Genomic DNA, 23,214 nt, shown 5'->3' with positions numbered 1-23,214 from the left:
AAAACTGTTCTTTGATTCCCTGCACATTAGGGTGGACTCTTGCAATGGGCAATATCAGAACACATCAGAATCCACCACATTGCACGACTCTAATCATTCCTTTCCTTTTGGTTTAGTCTGTTTGGAGGCTGAACTGCGAAGGACTTCTGTGAGACAATGTTCTTTGTGAAAGAGCCTCCCCATGCAAATGGGCCACAACTGCAATTCCAGATTTGAACAGCTTTGAGTTTTCTTCTCTGTGTGTCTGCACAAATGTTTGGAACTCTGCATGCAGATTTGCCCCCGTGGTTTTGGATCTGGGTCATATGCATATAAAGAAGGAAACCTAGCAACCAGAGTTTCACCCGCGCAGCTGATTTGGAGAGCTTCCATTGAACAGTTTCAGATATTATCCTGTTATCAAAGAAAGGCCCAAATCCTTCTGTTTGATCTCAACCCCAAACCTTTGAGAGCCACCTCCGTTGCTCTGCCGGGATTTGTGTCGAGTACGACAGGAAGAAGAGAGCTCTCCTTTGCCAGCAAACAGCTGTCCACCAAACAGATTTTGCTAACTGATCAATTGCAAAATCCCTCCCTGCAATCCTTTATAAAATAAGATGCCCTCTGTCCTTCCTCCCACCCCAAGCTTAGTTGCCAAAACTTACATACAAAATTATTACTGTAATGTTTTATAGTCACTGGGAAAAAAATATCCATTTGGTCTTAGAGAATGATGTGAAATGAATCTCTGGCCTCAAAAGAAAAAAAAAGTCTATTAAAAGTAGTTCTTTTCCCTCCCTCCTCCCTCTCCCAGGCCCCTTTTGCTCCCCTCCCCCAACAATAAAGGATGTTTTGGAACAGCCTTTTCAGGAAACATTTCCACAGCAAAATGCAGCATCATTTATAATATTTAAAGCTACATTTTTGTTGAGATGGCTTGGCAGGCTTCGCTTGCAAATCTGGCAGGATATGGCCAGCTGAGAGTTAGCACTAACAAACTGAGGATATGCTGACACAACAGAACGCTTTAATCATCATTGCAGCAAGCAGGACAAGATCTTCTCCTGCACTGCCAGCTCTTCCCAGTGTGAGAACCAATGGTGCTCCGTATTTCTCCTTCCCTCCCCTGCCTCTGGAGACTGCAGTTTTCCCTTGCTGTTTCCACTGAACTAAAAAAACCTCGTTGGGTAACAGCATATAATATAATGAGCAATGGCTATTCCTCTTGGCCAATGCCGTTATGAAAATGCTACCCATTTCCAGCACAATAAGGAAGCTTCATCATTAAAAAGAAAGTCCTTAATCAGTATTGTGTCTCAGTGGAAGGGCTATTTTCATTTGCAGCTAAAGCTCTACTTCTGCTTTACCGTTCGTGCCCTTTTCTAAAGCAGGGCTGAAAGTTAGATTCAGTTTGCAAAATCTTAATTAGAAGCTTGTCCCATTTGCGAGCTGAGAACTGATTCCAGCTGTCTGCAGAAATCCATTCAAGTAAATCCATTTCTCGTTTAAAAGAAGTCCCGAAGAATTTAACTCTGAAGATCTGAGAGTTACTGCTTTGAGTAAGGCTTGCCCAGAGTAAGGCTTGCCCAGAGAATTCCCACTCTATGGGCTAGATAAGCTACAGCATGGAGACTATGTTCCTGCAGTAATTTAGCACATGATTTGATCCATCAAATGCCAGAGGCCTGTGCCATGAAGAAGACTGTGAATTGAACTAACCATTCGTAGTTTGGGGGCATGTTAATACATAGATGCTGTTTACTGGCTTTGTTGCACTAAAATTTCTCGCAAACACAATGACTAAGTAAAAATGGGAAGACCTATGAGAGGCAGCCCCAGCAGTCAGGCCGGGTGCTAAGCTGGGTGTTGTTCCTTCTCTGTGGATCCTGGTTAGGACAACATCAAATTCCCTTACTGCTCCCTCCCTTTGCCTGCCTTGTCTGGTGTTCCTTGGAGCAGTGCTGGTGTCTATAAGGCCAAGTACAGCAGGACTCCCTAATCTTGTTTAGGAACTTCAGGCGCCTTGCATACAGATACGTATGATTAGTATACATCCCCAAGATTACACATTACACGGGATACGTTCCCAACATGCAACTGTGCACGTTGGGAAGAACGATTGATATCGTTGCAAGTGTGCAGCTTTTATCCAGTACACGAAGGCCCAGACACTGGGGTATCGTAAACAGGGATACTCCGTGCAGTCCTTGAAACAGAGTGTGCCAGGTCTGGTGGATGGGCAGACGCAGTGAAACTGCACTGTCTGCATATCTGGAGCTGCTGTCGCTCATACCCATCTCCAGCTCAACAGCCAGGCTTGAGGATACGTGCATCAAACAGCTCACATACCAAGGAGGAATTGTTGCATCTTCAAAGCAGGGGTTTAGCAAAAGAGGGCTGATGAAACAGAGGGCCAGGTGGCAACGCAGGTTGATCAGAGGCAAAAATGCTTCTACCTAAATACTCTTTTTATCCTGGAGATACAGCGGGCTGTGTTTTGAGGCAGCTCTTAGAATGTATGAGCAAAAAGGTAACAAGCTGCAGTTATTTTTCACTGTCTGAAGTTCTTCCACCCACAGATTACTAGCAGGGGTGTCTGGCTGGGAGCTGTACTGTAAATGAGTGTTGGGTATGTCCTTGCTTATGTGCACATGTACACATGTATCATAGTACCGTATCGCATTTGGAATCCTTTCCTTACTTCCTGTTGTTGTTCGGTCTTTGTCTACTGCTTGTTTACTTGACGGCAGTGAGCAGTACTTGAGATGTGCTGCTCTAATTCCCTGTCTATACCCTGCATAACACAGTGAAATTCAGAAACCGTTTTCCCTACAGTTATCAGCATTTTCAGGGCTAGTTTGTGCTAATAAAGGTGAAGGCACAGTGTTCATATATACAGTATTGATATATACAGCTGCACTCCCGTAGCTGGAGACACAGCTATGCAGCTGGTTGTTAACCACCATAGGCAAGGCAGTTGGAATGGGATTTAAGATGAGGCACATAAGAAAACCTGAAGCATTTGGCAGGTGTATGGCTGAGCTGCTGACCCAGCTGGGTTGCTTTGACCCTCATTTTTGTTTTGCTTCTCTAAATCTCTAGCTGCAGCTTTGTGTTGCTTGTGTTTACAAAGTTGATGTTAAGGGAGAGATATTACCTCTTACTTAAAAGGAAGAATCCCCATTAAGATGTACTCAGCTTCAGGAGAGAGTTTACAATTGCTGATCAAATATTAAGCCCTGATCCCCCAGGGCTTAACTGTACCGCTGGTGAGCTGAAGCCTGGAGCACGTATGCTGAAGGGAAGGGGCAGGGAAGGCCTGTGGCACTTCCACAGCTTGGAAACACGAGTCATGGCAACAGTTATCAGGAAGGCCATTTTCTAGGCTTCGTTATTTCAGAGTACTGAAGGGCTGTCTGTGTTGGGAAAAGGTTATGGTAGGAACATGCAACCCCACTGCTTCCTGTCATGCAGTGCTGAAAGGCAGTGAGATACCTGCAGGTGTAGGGTAAACAGGTTTTCTTCACTGTTATGGAAACAGTGATTAAAATGGTCTCGGCTGCCTTTGCTATAATAATGGTGCTGTTTTTCTCTTAAGTTTTCATTTTTAGGCCACTCACAGCAATATTTACCGTAGAAATGGTCACCAATGAACTTTGCCTGAAGAAGGTAATTTCTCCTGTTACATAGAGACCCTGGAGCTTCCACAAGGAACAGTTTGATGACTGGCTGGTGCTGGGCACGGTGGGGGAAATGGGCAGAGTTGAGGATAGGTGTAGCTATACCAGCTGCCATTCTTTGAACAGGATCTACTTCCAGCATTTTTCTGCTGGAAAGCAGACGAGTGTAAAACCTAAGACAGAATAACAGCTCAGCTTTAAAGCCTGTGGGAACATACCAGTATTGAACTGAGCACATCAACTCTGAAGATGTTGCGCTGTAGGGAACAGATGGGTAAGGAAGGACAGTAAAACACAAGGCGAATGAAGTTCTTCAAAGGCAGGCATGTACCAGCTGTTTCTATTTTTGAGTTGTGAAATGGTTTTAGTAGCACTGGAGATCAAAAAACAAACTGTTCATTTATGGCATAGCCCATTCTAACCAAAACTCCAGAGAGCCTGGAAATATTACAGCCTACTTAGAAACTCCCATTAGCAAGTTCTTTTGTTTTTAATAAATAATGTCCCATAGAAACAGAAAGTATTTACAATTAGATCAAAATTCTGAATGTAATTCACAAGAGAAAATGCTATTTTTTGAGAAAATGTTTTCGTATCCTCATAACAGTCATTTGTTCTAAATTAGTACATAGCGATTGCCCATGAAATGAACATTTTTCCCTTAAGACCGATTTTTGTAGAGAAGTATTTTAGGCCAAACTTCCTAAGCATGATGTAACCGTTTTAAATCAGAACATTTCTGTGATTAGTAATTCACATGAAAATTAACATTTTCCATCACTTGAGGAAAACATGATGCATAATTATCAAAATGTAAGAGAAGACATGATGTGGGAAGAACAATAGTTTATTAGAGCCGCTTATACAGTTGAAAGAAAAGTATAGGCTTTGGGGCAGTCAGGGCCTTCATCCTAATAGAGGATAACACCTCTTCCAGCAAAACTGTCTTCTCTTTTATCCTATGAATATGATCATGCTGCCACTCTCAGAATATATGGATTGCATATGTCCATGTTGGATAGAATGGCTTAAACCCTAGCGCTGCCAAACTGCTACTGTCAAAAATACTACTACTTGCACTAAAGTGGGATTAAGCTCTTTGAGTTAATGTGCTTCTTGGTTACACAGTTTCTTTCTGTAACAATGTAATGGGCTTAATTTCGTTGTCAGTGCATCTCTTCCACTGTCCTTTGCAAACAAGTTTTAATATTACCTACACAAGAACGTGCCCTAGAGTTCTTCTTTATTTAAAACTAATTCTGAAGTCTCATTTCTAGTGAAGCCAACGAACGTGAAACTGGATTTTATTGCTGTGTGGTACTATTACAGGAATGCAGTGTTGGAGCTGTGGTCCATCTCAGAGCCAGTTAATTGTTGGTATGTCCTCCTACAGGGGCGGATGAACTCTGCAGTTAAGTAGAAGCTCTTCCACTAAGGGATAGATGGCAAAGTTTCAAATGTCCAGTGGAAAACAGCTTAAAATGAGAAGAGAGAACATATGTTCCCCTCAGAATCTGATGCTCTGCTAGCACGTGTCTAGCTTGAAATGTGCAGGAAACATGCAGTCTTGAGCATTAACATGCAATATTCCATTTGCTTTAGGCAACCCTTTCTAAGTTACCTGGAATGATCTCATTGTGAACTTGGTGAAGATCAAAGCTGTTCACTTTAGCCTTACAGTGACTTCATCTCAGTGCAATTTCACCTGTGGGTTTTAAACCTTGAGGCTGCATGATCCAATTCTCCACACTTCCTGGTGGACATAACTCCTACTACTGACCATGGGCCCGGAGGTTATCTGAAATTAGGAGGAAACGCTTCTAGGTGCAGAAGGCATGAGCTCAAGGATTTATTTTACTATTTGACTCTGTCAGCCTGTTTATTGCACAGTTTGCACCAACGCAGAACTTCAAGGTCTGCATCGGGGTTAAGGCCAATTTATCATCCCTGAAAATCCAGTCTGCTCACATCTACACTTACATTACCTCTTGGTCCAGTTACGTAGCACCACTGAAATTGTCTCACTAAGTTTAAGGCACACTTCTTGCTACATAAATAAAATGTGGGCATGGGGAGGAAACTAATGATATTAAACTGAGGATGGCTCCTTACTTCAATATAAACATTACAATTAGTGGCTTTTCCCCCCCAACATTCCCTCTTCCGGTCCACCAGCGTGGCTCACACCTGTGACTTTGTCAGGGGAACATTCACAAACAGCAGATGTGGGCATGCTAGACGTGAATCTAAGGGAACCCCACACCAGTCCTGAGAATACCCAACGAAGATAGTGTAAGTAAATTCACCTTCTGCTCCATTTATTCATTTCCTTGTGCTTTGCTGCCAGTGGAAACCTTGGTGACATTATAGGGCAACATATACAAAGAAATTAACAGTCTTAACAGCAGTGGACACCTCAAAGCATTCTCCTTGCCAGTGATAAGCAATGATGGCTCAAGTTAAACTATCACAGTAGGGTTTCCATTACAGGTGTATGTTTTGAAGAATGAATTTAAACCTTCCTTTAGTTTAGGAGGAGTCATGCAATTCCAATTCTCCTTGACATTTGGGGCTGAATATGCTGTTCAATGATAGGTCGGTCATCAAATAATCTGGGAAGGTCTCAGGCCAAGTGCTTTGCACAAACCAGCTGCAGACTCAACCAAGTGACTGAAAGCTGCATTAATACTGCCTGCTGGGGCATGGGCCTTGGGAAAAGACTCTGCTTCCCAAGAGCCATGAGCAGAGCACATGAATGAGTTCTTGAAATGGGATCTAGTTTTGGGGCTTGCCCACAGCTGATGGGCCTGTTCTTACACACAAACCTCTTCACAGAGCTCTCTCTCAGTGTAGGAATTACATTTGGGTAGGCACTTTTGCCCCTGAAACTCTCCTAGGCAGTTACACTCACTGTGATTCCATTTCATTGCTGCTGCCTTGGGAGCACAAAATCAAACATACTACTTCAAACATTTCCCTAGCAATGTTTAAGGAGATGTTTATTTCTCAGTTGCAAATGGAACTGCATGCTGAACCAACCCGTGAAGCATCAATCATACTGCACAAGCAATTGTAAGAAATAAGATATTTAAAAAATTACTTCTGAAAATACTGCCAACAATTTTATGATATAGATATTTTTAATATTAAAAGTAAATTGTAAATGTATCTTTATAAACAATATGCATAAAATAGATCTACTATACTAAGCTCTCTCTTTTTAAATGCTGCTTCACAGTAATTTCTTAGGTATGCAAAGTTTTTCCTCCAAGAAATAGTGCAATCTGAAGAACATACATTATGTCAGCGGATCAGAACTACTGTGGTCATTAATACAAGTCTTTGTAGATCTCTTGTAGGAGTGGATGAAGGCTCATGTCTGTCTCCGTTTTCTTTATGATTTGCAAGAGCTGCACGTGTTCCGTTACAATCTGTCTGAGGTCCGTCATTTTCTGCAGCAGCTTTGCAAAGAGCTGTGAGGATTCGGGGTGATTCAGCTTCAGCTGGAGCTCCAAAGCTTGCAACAGATTGTCTTGTATATCTTCAATGGGCTTCACATTTAACAAACCTGGGCGGTCTAGGGGGAAAGAGGGGAGTTGTAAGTTTATGAAGAATGTGGAAACATCGATCTCATCCCTTGGTTTCTTAAAGATTTCTTAGTGTATTGAGCACTTACACACAGCACTTCCTGACAACTCTTTGACAAACGGGTTTATCTGTAAGATTTTACTAGAATTTGCTCAAAGACATTTTAGAAGTAATCTCAGAAACAATCTGAGCATTTGTGCGGTGCAGATCCAGAGGCAGGTTCGTGCAACACAACAATGCATATTCCACAGCAACCTGGGAGTGTTTATGGAAAGGAAGAGTGATTTACAGTTGGGGCATAAACAGTCTGTGTCGATTAATTCACTTACCTGGCACATGAACATATCCTCAGATGGATTTGCATGTAGTTACTACCATTAAAAATCTCTCCTGCTAAGGGGGATGCTAACCTATCAAATGAAAATAGGCATAAATTCAACTTGTGCTGTCACACTGACTTGGGGGATTTAAAAACCACAGGCTCAGTTCTTCTCCACACCCGAGTTCCAGGTGCCATTAAGAAGTCTCACAGTAGCTTTCAGCATCAGCTCCTCAGCTCAGCCCCGAAGGCTTACGGAAGTGGAGGACGGAGAGATGTGGCTTGCACAGAAAATGCCTTTTCTGGGCTCATGCCAACAGGGAGTTCTCTCTCCTCCATAAGGATGTTTACAGCCCGGGTCAGCTACTTGCACTGCCACAGCTGCGAGGTCCAGGATTATCTTTGATGTATCTTATTCTTCAGCAACAAGCAAAATCTTTCCCTTTTAACCAGTAGTATCTTTCATCATAACAGCTATCCTGTTATTTCTGTCTGTCCCCAAATACCTTCTGAAGTGCTTGCAATTATTAGTTAACATCGTTTGTAACATTTGTTACAATGAATTACTTGATTCTACACCCATGAAAGTTGATAAAGTTGCTTAACATTACTAAATCCTCACAGATGACAATGAACACCAGCAATGTGTTATTGCTGAAGTAACTTCATACTGGGTAATGCATCCTGATCATCAGAATGGAAGAACAGTCAATGATTTCAATGACATTTGCTGTGAAGCTATATAGTCAATTTAGAATCAATAAAAAGCAGTGCCTGAAATCACTTCCCTAAGGCAATATTTCCAAATTTGAGCTATATTAAACCAGTGAAAAATAGGCTGTTATTTCCTGTGATCTCAGTAACCTTTCTGTGCATCCAGTTCTACTAACTCGGCCTGGCTTGTGCTGCATACTAGGAGCAAGGCTGAGAGAAAACAAAGCTCTTTATAAACACATTGGGGTTTTACTCCACAGACCAAAAACTGCAGTGTGAACTAAAACTGAAACCAAATGAGTATCCCAGCCATGAAGACACGCAGGTCAGCCATTAGGAAAGGACAGTTAGCTCTCAAAGAGGTGAAGCTGGGGAGAGCTTTTCAGAAGCTGGAATAATTGCAAGTTTAAATATGGAGCTTGACATCCGATGGTGGGTTTACGAAGTGACCGTGTTCAGTGGTAGGTGAGGGGACTCACTGAGCCATTTGGCCGCTGTCTCCATTTGGGGTTTCATGCTAATAGGCTGTGCTTGTCTTGCAGAGATCACCTCTTTGTGCCATGCCATGGCTAGTACCATAAAGCATGGCTCAGAAAGTCTGTGAGTAAATATCCTGCAAGCAGAAAATCGTCTCCAAACAAACAGCTACTTTACTAATGCCCTTTGGCAAGATTATCCAGTCATTTTTAGAGAAACTTACGAGAGTTTTTGGGAAATCTGAGGTGTTTCCTATTACCTCCATTGACTGGATGTGCTGGAAAACCACTGCCTTCTTTCTGCCTTTCAGAAAGTTCCCAGTTTCCAGGACGTCAAAGCTGTTAATGATTTTGGCTTTGGGGTGCGATAGCTTTAAATTTGACTTCTGTGCTGCAGCTGAACTCTGAACTACGTATGACTCAGTGCTCAGTGCTAGAAAAAATCAGAAAGCTCAAAGCCTGTGGCCTTGATTTCCTCTGAGATTAATCCCCCTTTGCCCCCTGCTCCTTTTATGATGGGAATTTTTAGGGTGTGAGGTTTGCAGCAGTGAAACCCAGCTCAAGCATTGTGCTCCCCAGCACAGCCCAGGAGGCAAACCCAGGAGATCAGTGCTGAGGCTGGGACTCGCCAAGGAGCCCCCAGATTGGGGTGCCCAAGGTCAGTTGAAGTTCAGTGAGACTTAAGCAACTAAAAGCCCTAAGCTCCTTTGAAAACCCCAGTCTAATGGGTTTATAATGACCCAGTGGGACTAGGGTCAGAAAAGATGACTATGACAAAAACCTAGGAGATAATCAGATGTTATTTTTAAATAAGCCAATTTGAGAGGAAGGAAAATTCCCATTGAAGGCAAGAGAGATTTTTCATGAATGAGAACTTTGGGATATGGACATTAGTTTTTGGGTGTTGACAGTTTGTTATACTTTCTCAGTAAAAACTTCTTACAGAGGAAAATACTGTTTCTCTTCCAAGAAACTTATCTAAATTGGGGGGGAAGGGAAGAAGGAAATAAGAGGCAAAAGCTTTAATATACAGATATTATGGTATATTTCACGTTGTTAAGATGCTCTTAACTATATATGCTCTAGATTAATTGGGCTGCTGCACCAAAACATGTACCAGAAATGGGGGTAAACAAGATGTGACACTGGTGGAGGCATTTGGAGAGGCTAAGAAAGAGAATTGCTGTTTGACAGCTCACAGAGAAGTGTGCAAGGGGGAAGCGCTGAGAGGAATGAAAGCAAGCCCCAGTGAGTGGCAGTAGGACTTTCTTACTATACAGTGACATTAGGCTGCAGAAGGCCAAAGGAAAGAGGGTTGAAATGATGATGGTGAGACAACTAAAAGCAAATTGAACACCACTGTTAAACCTCTCTGATACAGAAGACTGCTGATGGAAATTTAACCTTTTTATGTGCTATTTGTGACCTGCCTTTTATCCATTCAGACTATGCCAAGACAGTACCACATTTCTCTTTTCATTACTACTTGTCTTTATGAATTTTGTATCATTCATCATCATATGGCTGTTTCATTTGGTTTGGAAATTCTGCAGGAAGCTGTTCTAAGGAAGAAAATGGTCACAGAAGTGACCATTAGCCCCTTAGCTTTGAGTGCCAGCAATATGACTGCCTGAATTGATGTTCTATTCTGGGTCAGGGAAAAATATGTTGTTTATTTCCTTACAGATTTGGGTGCTTCTTTCCTGTCCCTAACAGTAATTACAATTTGATTTCTGTTCCTCACATGTGAAACTGCCATCTGCATGCCTTTCCCCCTACCTTTATATTTTAGTACCTGTGATCAAGTGCATTTTGCATTCAAATACACAATCTGCAATCTTAATACGATAAAACAGGCAAAGAGACGGGTGACTGCACAAGTGTGCTACTTCTTTTGCTGAGGCAGATATGACTCAGCAGTCCGAGGTTTTTCTTCGGGACTGTAACGTGTAGTGTAGTCCCCAGGACCGTGGTTCAAAGCCCACAGTGGTTATCTGCAGTTCTTGGTGTGATTATGAAATGCTTCTTTGCTCTTTGTGCTTTGCCAGAGCAGGATTTGTGTAGCAGTCAAATATGAGCTGTTCCTTGGTACTGTTCAGTGATAAAACTTCCGATTTTGCTGATCTCAGATTGTAGCAGAATGACCGAATGCAATGTTTAAGCAAGAGCAGTGGCTGCTGTGAAGAACACACCCAGAAACAGAAGTGAATGAACATTACTCAGCTCAGGTACCAGCCTGACTGCACCTCTGCGTAACAGAGTAAGAGTCTGAGCCTTCACAGGTATTCCCTACTACAGTTCCCAACCACCACTGTAGCCTAAACGCTGCAGCAGATCATATACAAAAGTTCAAGTCTATGTGGACATGCTACAAAATCACCTTTTGAGCTTTTCCTTTATTTAACAACAACCTGCTTGAGTGAGTTGCTGGTTGTAAATGTAGATTATCCTAATAGCTTGGACTACCCTCTTTCCTGCCCAAACACAGACATCCAGCTTGTTCTCCTTACACCTTCTTATGACAGACTTCATTTTCAGCTCTGGTGTATACCATGTTTTTAAAGATACTTCAAGTTCTTCAACGTTTATACCATGGCAGTAGCTACTGGCTGAGGGTATGCCCCAGTGGAATACAACAGGAAGGAAGAGTATCTACTTGAAAGAAGTTTTCCAAATCCCATCTTACCAAATGTACGTACTTATCAAAGTTACCATAAGTAAAAGGACATTGTAATGAGAATTTGGCATTGCTGTAAATGCCGTAAAGCATTTCTTGGGTAAAACCAAGCTAATATCCTATAATATCCTACCACTCACACACACAGTCTCTGTCTCATCAGCATTAAATTCAGGATACTAGAATTCATTGGCCATTTACACTTGTTTTAAAGCACAGTGAACCAACGTTAAGAATAACTCTTCAGCTTTGTAATGACGTGTTCAGAGTGACATTTGGAATCACTGAGCAGCTCAGGAACAGTCAAATGATTGACACTGGAAGCAGGAATACTTTCATTCTGTTGATGTTACAGTTAATTTGTCAGCCTATTATTGGCAGAGAAGTATTTTGCCTCTTCACATATAAGGCAAAACAACTGGTTCGCTGTCAAAAGGCTGAACTGTTTTATAGGATTTGTGGCAAAGTCCAAACACACTTCACAATGAAAAGCTTTCTACATGTCATGTTCCAGCTGGAATCATTATCTTTCTCTTTTCCTTCCCTCTGCTCTTCAGAGCTGCATAAGAGAGCGTGCCGTGGAGCTGCAGAACGGACATCATTTCACAAGGCAATGACAGACTCACTTCGAATCAGAGCTTTTGGTGAGGATCTTTCTGCGTGTCACAAACTGCTTTGCTTTTTAAGATCTTTGTGCACAGGATCTCTTGAAGTGACTTAAGAATGAGAGTATTCCTGCAGCCAGTAAAGGCCTTGAGGTGATATCATATGGCTTTGAAAACCAGTTTGCAATGAAATCATCCTGGCTCAATATTCCTACAGCTCTTGCAGAAACAAGAGCATCTGAGCCCCCTGAGGAATCAGATTTCAGTTCCATACCACACATTATAGTCCCCCAGAATGCATACAGGTCAGTCAATATACATCATACTTGACTGTAAGTTCTATGATAAAAGCCATTCTTTAATTCCCTGCCAAGCTTAATTGTTTTCAGAAGAGAAACTCAGTTTTTGCAAATAACTATCATGTTTTGGGTTTTTTTTTGGGGGGGAGGAATAAAAAGAGTTCTGAATAAAGACAGTGAGTGAGAGATCTTGGCTATCAAGAAATTAAGGGATTTTCCAAGAAAGGGGTGGTTGATTTTTATATGGATTTATATTTTTATCTGGCTTTGCTTCAGGGTTATTTAAGAACTATTAAAATTGAGTAGTTCTTTATGGACCTCTGTTTGCAAACTATCCTTTAAAAAGAGACTTGCTGATAAACCTGCTTTGACAGAGTCATTTTTTCCTGTAGATCACTGTCCTCCTGAGATCCAACACGTGAGATCAGTTCCATGATACCTGTTCCCTTTAATGCCAACCAGGCATCACCAAAGACCGAGCTTTGCAGGCTGCAAGGTCCCTTTTCTCACTTAGGAGTGGATTTTGAGAGGTCTGTTCCTCATCTGGTAGATTTCATTCTATTAGCAAATGCAAAATATCAGCATGTTTTGGGGGATGCCCCAAGAGGTTTAGATAATTTCTCCTCCCCCATCAAAGCCAACCAAAAATACACCAATAGCATATTTTCCCTTCCTGAATTAATTCAGAGTCCTCAGGGATCATTGTGTTCAAAGGTTTGCACAAGGGAATGGCTCCTGGGAAGCGCACTTGTTTGAAGTGGATTTTAGTTAGTCTAATAAACCAGGTTGTGATACCACATTTTTACTGAGTGAAACACAGTGCCAGGAGTAATTGTGTGTGATTTTACATGAAGGTATAGGTAACAATGCACGCTCAACATGTTTGGTTTCAGAACAATAGCAAGTGGTGGTTGTGTTTGATTGCTTAATCATAATGTAGTAACAACATACTCTGCATTTCTCTGTGGAGGATCTGAATTCAGAGCATTCAGCACATTCCTCCCATTGATAGCTGCAGAATCATTCTAAGCCAAAATACACACAAATCAGTGAGGTAAAATGTTCTTTGTGCGACATCACTAACTCAATGGTATTGGCTGAAGTAAGACCTTCAGTACGACCTGAACTGTGTGTCTTATACCTCAAATTCTCAATGGAGAGGTTTCATACGTGAACTAAAATTCGTTGGCAGTCAGTAATTCACAAAAGATAATAGCTACATCACCTCGAATCAGACAGAACACACTGACTGTCTTCAAACAAGCTGAAAATTCAGTGCCTTGTTTAATGAAGTGTTAGAATGCATGTAGTCTGAGACCTGGACCTGCAAGTTCATGTTTGCTAAAGCATAATGCATAAAGATTAATGCAGACAGAGCATCTTAGGAAATATGACCAGAGCAGACACACGATGCCTGCTTTTCTCAGCCATTAAGACAGCATAGTTTTCCTGAGGAATGCATTCTTCCCCTCTTTTATAGGCAAACCAAACCTTGCACGAATGAAAAAAACAACCATCAAAAACCCCATAACAATCCTGGAAGCCAAATTCCCCATCTATTTTGAAATAGTTATGGAGTCAAAGCTATTTGTGTACAATTAGCAAGCCACACAAGCTAATTGCAGGTTAAAACTCTCATGCAGAACTTTTTAACTTTCAGAAGCTCTTGCCAGTGAAATTCCACGCTTCCTGTTTTCAGGGAGGCAGGCCTGATTTTGTTTCCTAACTGAATGCACTGCTGACTCAGCAGGCATTTCTAGCTCCAGCATTAATAGCAGGTCATTTACATTCTCAGGTTCTACCTGAAACTGAAAAAAGGGCAAACAACATCATGAAAGCTGAAAAGGAATCAAAAGCTATATGTAAATCCAGTCCCATCCTGCAGCACCGAGCATTTTCCTGTTTGCACAGGAACGAAAAGTGTCAATTCGGTTATATAAAATATCATATCAAACAGGACAGCACTTACCTCCACTCAGTATAATGACAGCTATAAATATTGCCAGGTCACTGTCATCTAATTCCAGTGCATTGAACTTCACAGCAAACTCAAACTTGGGTTCCATAAAGTCACAAAAAGGTTTTCTCAGGCTCTTCAGAAACTCCCGTGTCATGAATCCTTGTCCGTCAGATACAAGAACTCCATCTTTATTCATCAGAGAAGCCAGGAGAGTATATATGATCTCATGGACCCCGTATTTCAGGAGAGTTACTTGATCATTCAGGTCAAGATTCACAAAACCTGGAATGTTCTTGGCAAATTCCGTGATCTCCTGCACTGCCTCCACTGAGCGGAACTGGCATCGCTGGAAGATGCGGATCGCTACCTCTTTGTTCTCCTCCTGCAGTGGGGACACGTGCTTGCACTTGATCTGATCTTCTCCCATCATTAAAGAGTTCATGTCATAAATAACAAATGGCTACAAATAAAAAGAAAAGACAATTTACTTTCAAATGTCCTTCCCATGAGCATTTGCCTCCTGAGAAACTGCAGCAGCACATAGAGGTGTCCCTCAGCCAAAACCACTGGGAAGTCTATGAGGAATATAGCAAGAGTAGCTGACCCCAAAGGCTCAAACCTTCATAAGGCTATTAAAATAAATATCCTCACAGTGTTAAAATGATTTACAGAAAGGCCAAATAGTTCTTAGGGCCTTCTCACGTGTTCCGTGAATCCAAGTTCTAAACCCAGGGCTTTGGCTGGTACTTTCTCACTAGTTGTGGGAGGGAAGTAAAGGACACGGTTTCAAAATAGCTGTTTTCTTTTCCCTTTCTTTTCATTGGTTTTCTTGTTTGTGTGTTTGTTTGACAGAAATTCTGTAACATCTGAATTTGAATTTGGAGTTTGGAACAAGGTTAAAATGTTCCTCCTTTTACCTGAATTTTAATGGCTTCTATAGGCCAGAATCTACCCAGAGAACAGGGCCATGTTTGCACTTCAGATGATACAACTTCTTTTCTATAGAAAGACAGAGTGTATTCACTCTTTGATTACTTCCTATACTGTCATGTTCTTTGGAAGTTCTATCCATCTAGAAGATGCTGCAACTAATATCAACTTTATAGTATTGGTTATCTGATAAATTTAACCTTTTGCTGTTAACTCCTTTAACAAGAACGAAGTTGGGATATATTTAAACTCAAACAAGCCGGCAGTGGGAAAGAAAACAACCAACGCGATACAAACTACAGGAGCACAATTCAGAGCACAGGAATGAGTCTGACTGTGAAATAAACTCAACTGCAATAAATCAATTTTGAGAGCAGACCAGGAAAAGTAGTGCCAGGAAAACTTTTGTTAGGATCTGGAAACAATCTGTTTCTGAATGTGCAGAAGAAGCTCCTGGTTTTAAAGGAATGGGTAAGTGGGGAATTCCTGAATTCATCTGAAGAATCCTTTCCTTGGAGGATAAATGACTAAACAGCTCATTGCTGCACTGAGAACTCTCACTGATGTGGATAGCTTTGTTAACATAGCTGATTAATTAATTTAAATACAATGAGTTATTCAACAAATGGACTAGAGAAATGCATTTTTTAACTTAAGATCCCTTGTGATTACATATCTAATTCATTCACGAGTGCTCTCTCTCCTGCTTTTGTGGTCACTATATACTGAAGAACAAGATTCCAAACCAGCCCAATCCTTCCTAACTGTAGTCAGCAGTCCTCTCCCACAGCATCACCTCCTGGAAGCTCCTACAGTTCTGTTCCTATTGGATGAAACCAGTTTTAAAGTCTTTTCAGTGCTAAATTACTATGGGACTCTTAGAACTGAAATCAGGTACTTTCTTTAGAGCCTGGGGATGCCTTTTGCCACCTGAGGTTACTACTCCCACAGTTCTGCCAATGGAGACTGTGGAAGTGTTTGCTCATCTGCCTCAGGCTAAATCAAACAGAAAGCTCCGACTGCTTTCACTGGGCAGGAGGGAGGGCTGGAAGCCGGCAGTGCTTCCCTAACCAGGAGAGCTGACTGGAAAACAGAGCTCTGGCTGTGAACTGGACCAATAGCATCTGCACAGGATGATTTCAGCTTTCAAAACAGGTTGGTTGAATCAATACTCCACTGCTTACAGGACCAAGGAAAGTAGTGCTGTGACTTTCCCAGTGATGACAGGCAAACATAGCTCCAGCCCCTGAGATCCAGTTGAACAGAGGGTGAGGTGTGACACTGTTTTCCTACTTGCACTAGGATTTCAGTGTGAAACTGAACAAATAAATATACAGCACTGAGAAAAGCCAGGAGGAGGAGGTGTCTTTCAAGATGCAGTGCTATTTTGGCATCAGAAAAAGCATTTTATACAGCTCTGTATATATGTGTATGCACACATATGTAAACTAGTGGAATAAAAAGACAAGAGGAAGCTTTTAAAATGCATGTTTCAGTACTAGTAGGTCGTTCCTTTGTTTTCTTTCTAGAAACTCCTAAATTGGGGCACCAAGTACAACCAAGTCATTAATTTTGTGCATGAACATGTCCTTTAGAAAGAATGTTTCCCAGTGCAGGTACATAGTTATTAGGATCACACTTAAAACCCCTGAACTGCTAAGTTAATTCTTTCCCCTGTTTCTGATATAGAGAGGGAACTGAGAAAAGAGTTGGAAAAGGCAGTGCCGCTCAAGTGGACCTACCACAGCAGCTTTCTGCAGAGTAAAGAAACTATGCTGGTTAAACCTTCATATACTCCATGATGAAAGGCTACTCAAATTGTAAGTGTCCACCACATCTGCATTTTGATGCGAGGAGTGCAACCAAATTAGAGACAATATTTGAATTATTATTTTAGCCACCTTTAAAGCCTAAAACGCCTCCGAATTCTTGTCTTTGAAATTATTAAAGAAAATAAACCCCAGTGTCTGTTGTAAAACTGACAATTAAAGATAAACCAAAGCAAGAGTTACCAAACTTGGAAAACTGGTTTTCTTCTTCAGTATTAAAAGAGTGACAAAAATAGAAACCTCCCATAATTATCAGTTATCCTTCTCACTGCTAGAAAAGATTGTTACATATTGTCGGTGAAGTTTCCAAACATATATATCCCTATCCCTTACTTTTCAAAGATTTTCCTGTATGTTCTCCTCAAATCGAAATTGCACCAGCACAGGATGCTGATCTGATCCAAGATAACCCCCTTAAATGCAGGAAGTCATCAAAGCTTCATAAGAATAAGCATCATATTTAAGGCTAGTAATGCTGTTGGCACTGGGAATCGTTTGACACTTAGGAAAAGAGCATTCCTTTGGGAACAGGTAGTACTGATAATAAGCTGTGATAATATGCTGTGATACAGATGTTTGAATTGCATAGCTGCCAATTCCTGAGCGAGATAGCCACCTTAACAGATGATGTGGCAGATAACCTTTGGGGGAAGAGAAGGAAAACGGGAAGAGAGGCTCAGAGAATACAAAAAGGTTAAGGTGACCTTCACATTCTTGTACTGGTTTCAAGTATTTTATTAGGTGAACTTGGAGTTTTTTCAAATAATGTTTACTTATCCTATCTAAAAACATTTCCTGTGTTTCAGACACAGCTTGAAATATGGAACTGCCAACAGCAAAGGGGGGGGGGGGGTTTCAAAGATGTGCTGTCTATGTAGTAAATAATTCACTCAAAAGAAAGGCAGAAAAAACCCAAAACAAAACAGAGGGAACTAACTGATTTGTCTGTCGTCTTTCCTGTCAAGATCGCCCTCGCCTTGGCTTTGGTCAGAGGGAAGGACTTTATGTATGAGTCATACAAATGCTTGGCAAGTGCTCGTAGATCAGCAGATTCGGGGTTTAACTGGTCGATGTCGCTGGAAATCTCTGCCAAGAGCTTCTCCTTCTCCGCTTGTGGCATTCGCCCAAACCTGATGGCTGAAGAAGATGACAAGCGATTACTACAGCTATAGTTGCACCTGAAAAAGCACACTTGAATTGCTTTTTATGTCACCTTTTGTTAGGAGCTCTTGAAGCCTTTATTAAAACAGTACTTAGGCAAGCAAGAAAAAGATGATTTTCCCCAGTAATATAGGCAAAACAGCGGAAGTGCTTTAAAGAAATACAAACAAACACATCCCAAAGAGGAAATCGTCTGTGTGCCCAAACAGTAAGGTTACAATATCTTGCTTGGAAATGTAAACCTGAGAGAGTTGCTGAAAACCACTGGTTCTACCTCCAATCTAAATAAACCAGAAAGAATCTTTAAGATATAAAAATCATGCTGGCTGAGGCTGGGAACCACTTTTCAGCCTTGTATTATTTTGGGCAAATCACTGTATGGAGCTCAGGTTCTTCATTTGTTTAGAAACAAAACACTGCCATGCCTTGCAGGAACAAATTCCTAAATAGTTCAGCACAACTTAGCGTGGCAAGTGCTATGAAATGTTACTAAATGAATTAAGGAATGAGAAAGAAGTCGTAAAGGGAATACAAAAACCAGAAAAAAAGTTCTTGAGTTCTTCATGTAACTCTATGTGCATGCAGTATTGAGAGAACAGGAAATGGTTCTACCTACTCATATGGGCTCACAATTGCTCAATACTGACCAAGGCAGGCTGTAAACCTCCCACTGTGACCCATAAGCCTCCTCCCCAAGACACTCTTCATTCATATGGGGACTGACTTGGAAAATATTTCACATGAGCTGTCAAGATGAAGCCTGATTTATTGCATGATAGTTCAGGAAACAGAATTTGGTTTATTTTACAGAAACAAAACAAAAGAGCATCCAAACAAACAACAGGAGGAAGAGATAAAGGTTTGCATTTTGGCCTTAGAAAGAGAAATATTCTAAATATTTTTGCAGTGATTAGTGTCTTCCTTGGCTAAAGCAAAAGTGCTGTTAAGATCATACATAGGGATGATCATACAGGGAACGTTTCATCTGGAAACAACCAGCCACTTTCCTTTCATGTGTTTGCTTGCAGTGTGCTGATGGACAAAAATGACACTTCTATTCAAGAGTAATTAGCTGTGCTAAGAAACAACCCCCAAACCCTACTTGTCAGATATACTTATTGATCAGTTCTCTTATTTCATGCCTCTAGAAACAAGGTGGGTTGTTTTTACAACTGCATTACAGCTCTCTGACAGCAGACTCTGTCTCTGAGTGCTGCATGCTCTGTATTTCATATCTGCTCACGTATTCTGTGAGTGTTCAGATGTCAGAATAAAAAGCTAATGGGTAGAAATTGAGATATTCTTTTTACAGACATTTCCAAGAGCAAAATATTTAAAGAGAAGTTATTAACTTCAGCTTAGTTTCTATGAGGTACTAGAATGGCTCAGACTGACCCCACCCTGAAAAGAAGCAGTGTGAAGGGGTGAGCGTATGGTGACATTAGTGATGCACAAAAAACTGATCTCAAACAAAAGGAGAGTTCATATTTGTACTGAGGGTAACTGAAATAAAAGAATGAAAAGATTCAGCATAGCTAGAAAGGAATTAAGTCAGCTCCATCTGCTGCCATGAGCACTGTGGCTCAACACTCCTTCGGTAGTTTCATTTTGCAGTTCAAATGGATTCTCTCACTAGTAACAATTCTTACTTGTAGTTAACACAAATCCTTTCAGTTTGTTTTTAAAAGCCATGCTCTGGAGGTTGGCAGCACTGAACCTTGCTGTGATCTCTGCATTTAGACATTCCTGAAGATGTAAAATGAACCAAGTCTGAGTGTTCTATGAATTAAATAGAACAAAAACTCACCGAGAATATTTTATAGCATTTACAGATCTTTTTTCTGATACTTAAGGACTGAGTCAATAAAAAGAATCAAACTGGCATCACCATAATAAAGCCAAAATACAGTATTACATAAATATAGTAAGAAGTTGTTACAGGGACAACATGCAGAAATAAAATGTGGGGTCAGGAAGGTGTTAACAATATGGCTAATAAAGGTGTTAAAGGTGAATTAGAAGTCCAGGTCAAACAGTGTGGCCCAGCAATTTGTGACTTCACATCTTCATTAAAAGCTCTTATGTTCTTCACTAAACCTGGTTTCAGATGTAACGTTCCTTTCATATTACATTTGTGGAATTCACAAGATGATGTTTTATGATCAATGTATCCACTTTTCAAATGTGCATTTTGCAATAGCTTCATCAGTGTAAAAAAATCCTGTTCTACTTTGATGATTCTGATTGGCATCTTGACAACAAAGTCAACTCCTCAACATCTGGTTTTGAGGAAGAATTGGCAAACTGGAGACCTAAGTGAAGCCTTAGCAAGACTTCTCACACTGTTACTCTTAATCTGGAAAGAAAGCAAGGCAAATATTAGCCTCATGTAAAGAACTTCATAGAAAAGGAAAATCAGAGTTGCCCATGTCTAAAACGTTCATCACTTCCAGAAACCTATGAAGTGCAATTTATTATGACCTGAAGTCCTAACACACAGTAAGAAGTCCTGAGGAGCTCTGAGGATCTATAAGTCCTTGAAGAGATTTCACAATCGGGTCAGGAACGAGGCGCTTTGGGCCAGAAAAATGTTTTGTTATGATAAATCCTACTTGTAAACTATTTTGGTATTGTAGGTGGAATGCATTCATAAAAATATTAAATATAATGTTATAATATGCATTTTCAACAGCCTGATGTCAACCCTATATGCTCAGTCTGTAAGCACACCAGAAGTATTATGGAAAGAGATGTTGACTGGACACCAGGGTGAGACATGATTCTGGAGAGCTGGGCTTTGCAGAAGCACATTTATAACCTGGAATCTCTCTGGCACAAGAGCCCCTGTCATCAAGGTTATTTTTACAAAGGGGATTAAAAAATGTAGCACAGTATATTCAGTATATTGCTTCCCCTTCCATAGTAATGTTTTAATATTAATTTAGCTCTAAAATAATTCATGCATTTCCCCGAGGCATTAAAAACAATAGGAATATATTTGTTTTTTTCTCTACACCTGCCCCATGTCAAATATCTACTGAAACATTCACAGTGCATATACCAGCTATGACACTGCCTAGGAAATAGAACTGTTGAATGGAGAGATTTGATGGCGAAGATAAAGGATTCTCAAACCAGAGATTGTTCTGTCAGTAGAGAGTAACTCAGCTGTGCAATTGTGTTCCTTCAAGGAACAGAAACTGGACTGATGGCAGACACCTTGCTAGAAACTCACATCAGGGGAACAGGCTGGTGCCTGCTTTCTCAAGTAGGTTTGCCAGGATTGAGTGGGATAGTTCCTGGTTTAAAACTTACGGCTGTTTTCCCCTAGCTGTTTCTATCTACCATTGCACTGATACTCCCAGCATCAAATAAGCTTAGTTCTGAGTATGAAACAACAGCATAGTACGTACACGATGTTTTCTGACTATGCTCCTATGTGCCTGCATGTCTCATCTCCTGTCCAAGAGTCTCTTGGGAAGTAAATGACAGTATTTGTGCTAGAAATTTGGTATTGCTAAAGGACATATTGTTGTCTATTCAAAGTTTTCAATAGCTCTAGTGTAGAATTTATAGTAGATGGCAACTCGCTCTGTCTTCATTTTTTTTAATGGAAAATAACATGGAGTACAGGTGTTTGGGAATCCTGTTTTTGGTGTGCTGATCTATCCTGACCAAAGGATACCAAATTGCCTTAGCACAGTAGGCATGGATTACAAAGCCTAGTGCTTCTAACATTTAGACTGCACTGGAGTTCATCATACTATTAGTAGTTCATTTACTGTGAAGAGTCCTAGAGTAAATGCCCTCTTAGCATTCAGTTTTGGTTTGGCTGTGATGGTGACACTTGTTTTCCTGCAAAGGGCTTTGAGAACTGTATGAAAAATGCTATAACCCCCAAATACTATTTATTCCTTTGCTGTTTCTTTCAGAGCTCTGCCTTGTTGGAATCAATTGGATTTTTTGTTTATGTGTCTTTATGCATAAATCTTATATATACATTCAACCCCCTGGGAACATCAGTGTGAAATCAGAGCATTGCCTTCACTGTGCTAAATTCTATGACTGCAAACACCCTTATTTATAATCTATTTTGGACTCAAAGCCCAAAGTTGCAGAGGAAGACGGTATCAAATGAAAAAGAAACAAAAAGAAACCACAAGGAAACACCAGCACAACTGCCAAAGAGAACCCTGAATTCTATAGCAGGTGTGTTAAAATGCTGCTATTACATTGAAAGAAAATTCACACATGTATCACTGTACAGTCAACTGGGTTCTAAGCACTAACTTCCATTCTGGAATGCTTGTGTGCTGCACTCCGAGTGCAGTCAGATACAGCAAACACTGCTCACAGCACACACAGCTCTCACAGCAGTGTCAGGGCAGTGCCAACCCGCTGCTATCGCTGCGTGCAGGGGCTGATAGCTAATCCCATCAGTGTAACAGGGTTATCTCTTACTGGCCTAAACCACCCAGCACTGGTTTGTCAGCACAAAGGATTGCCAGCTATCAGATCAGGGGTGGTGTTCAGCAAGACACCAGTGCTGGCAGCTTGCATCCTGCAGATAGGACCAAGTCTTCTGCTAAACATGTGAATTGACTGCACTAAGAATGGAAAGGAGCTCTTGCTGTTTTCAGCACTACATAAACCATTAGGGTGCACCTTGCTGCCTGCCATCGTAACGTCAGACTTCTACATAATGTAGCTCAGTAACACTGGAGCCCCTCAGGAATCTCAGCATTCTTTCTAGTGTTTAGTGTGTGAAAACTGTGCCTGGGGGAAGGCTTGTTCCACCTCTCTGGTTCTGTATGGATGGTATGATTATTGGCAATCTCTCTTTCCACATGTGTTTGTTTCTTTCTAAATGGGTGATCCATGCTTAAACATGGATCATCCTTATATCATGAACACCTGTGCCCTGGAAGGCTTCTGCTGTAAGTCAGGAATTCTGAGCATACTTTCCTAAAAAAAAAGGTGATCAAGACCCAAAGGTC

At 41.0% G+C, this 23,214-nt stretch overlaps 1 protein-coding gene across 2 annotated transcripts in view; it reads right to left on the bottom strand.

Annotated features, from left to right (window-relative positions):
* Positions 1-6,641: 6,641 nt before the first annotated feature.
* The window catches only part of PPARG (peroxisome proliferator activated receptor gamma), a 58,165-nt gene continuing 41,592 nt past the window's right edge, over positions 6,642-23,214 (bottom strand). For both annotated transcript variants that reach the window (XM_062620644.1, XM_062620653.1), the window contains 3 exons: positions 17,994-18,193; positions 14,307-14,757; positions 6,642-7,236 (listed from right to left, as the gene is read on the bottom strand). In XM_062620644.1, coding sequence (XP_062476628.1) covers positions 6,989-7,236; positions 14,307-14,757; positions 17,994-18,193 — 899 coding nt within the window. In that variant the 3' untranslated portion in view covers positions 6,642-6,988. The remainder of the gene's footprint in view (positions 7,237-14,306; positions 14,758-17,993; positions 18,194-23,214) is intronic.

The sequence above is a fragment of the Pezoporus occidentalis genome, unplaced genomic scaffold, assembly GCF_034315485.1.
Source record: "Pezoporus occidentalis ecotype Australia unplaced genomic scaffold, CSIRO_AGI_Poc_V1 ctg106, whole genome shotgun sequence".
NCBI classification, from domain to species: domain Eukaryota; kingdom Metazoa; phylum Chordata; class Aves; order Psittaciformes; family Psittacidae; genus Pezoporus; species Pezoporus occidentalis.
Note: the sequence above shows the minus strand (reverse complement) of the source record. Positions and strands in the feature narration are given on the sequence as shown.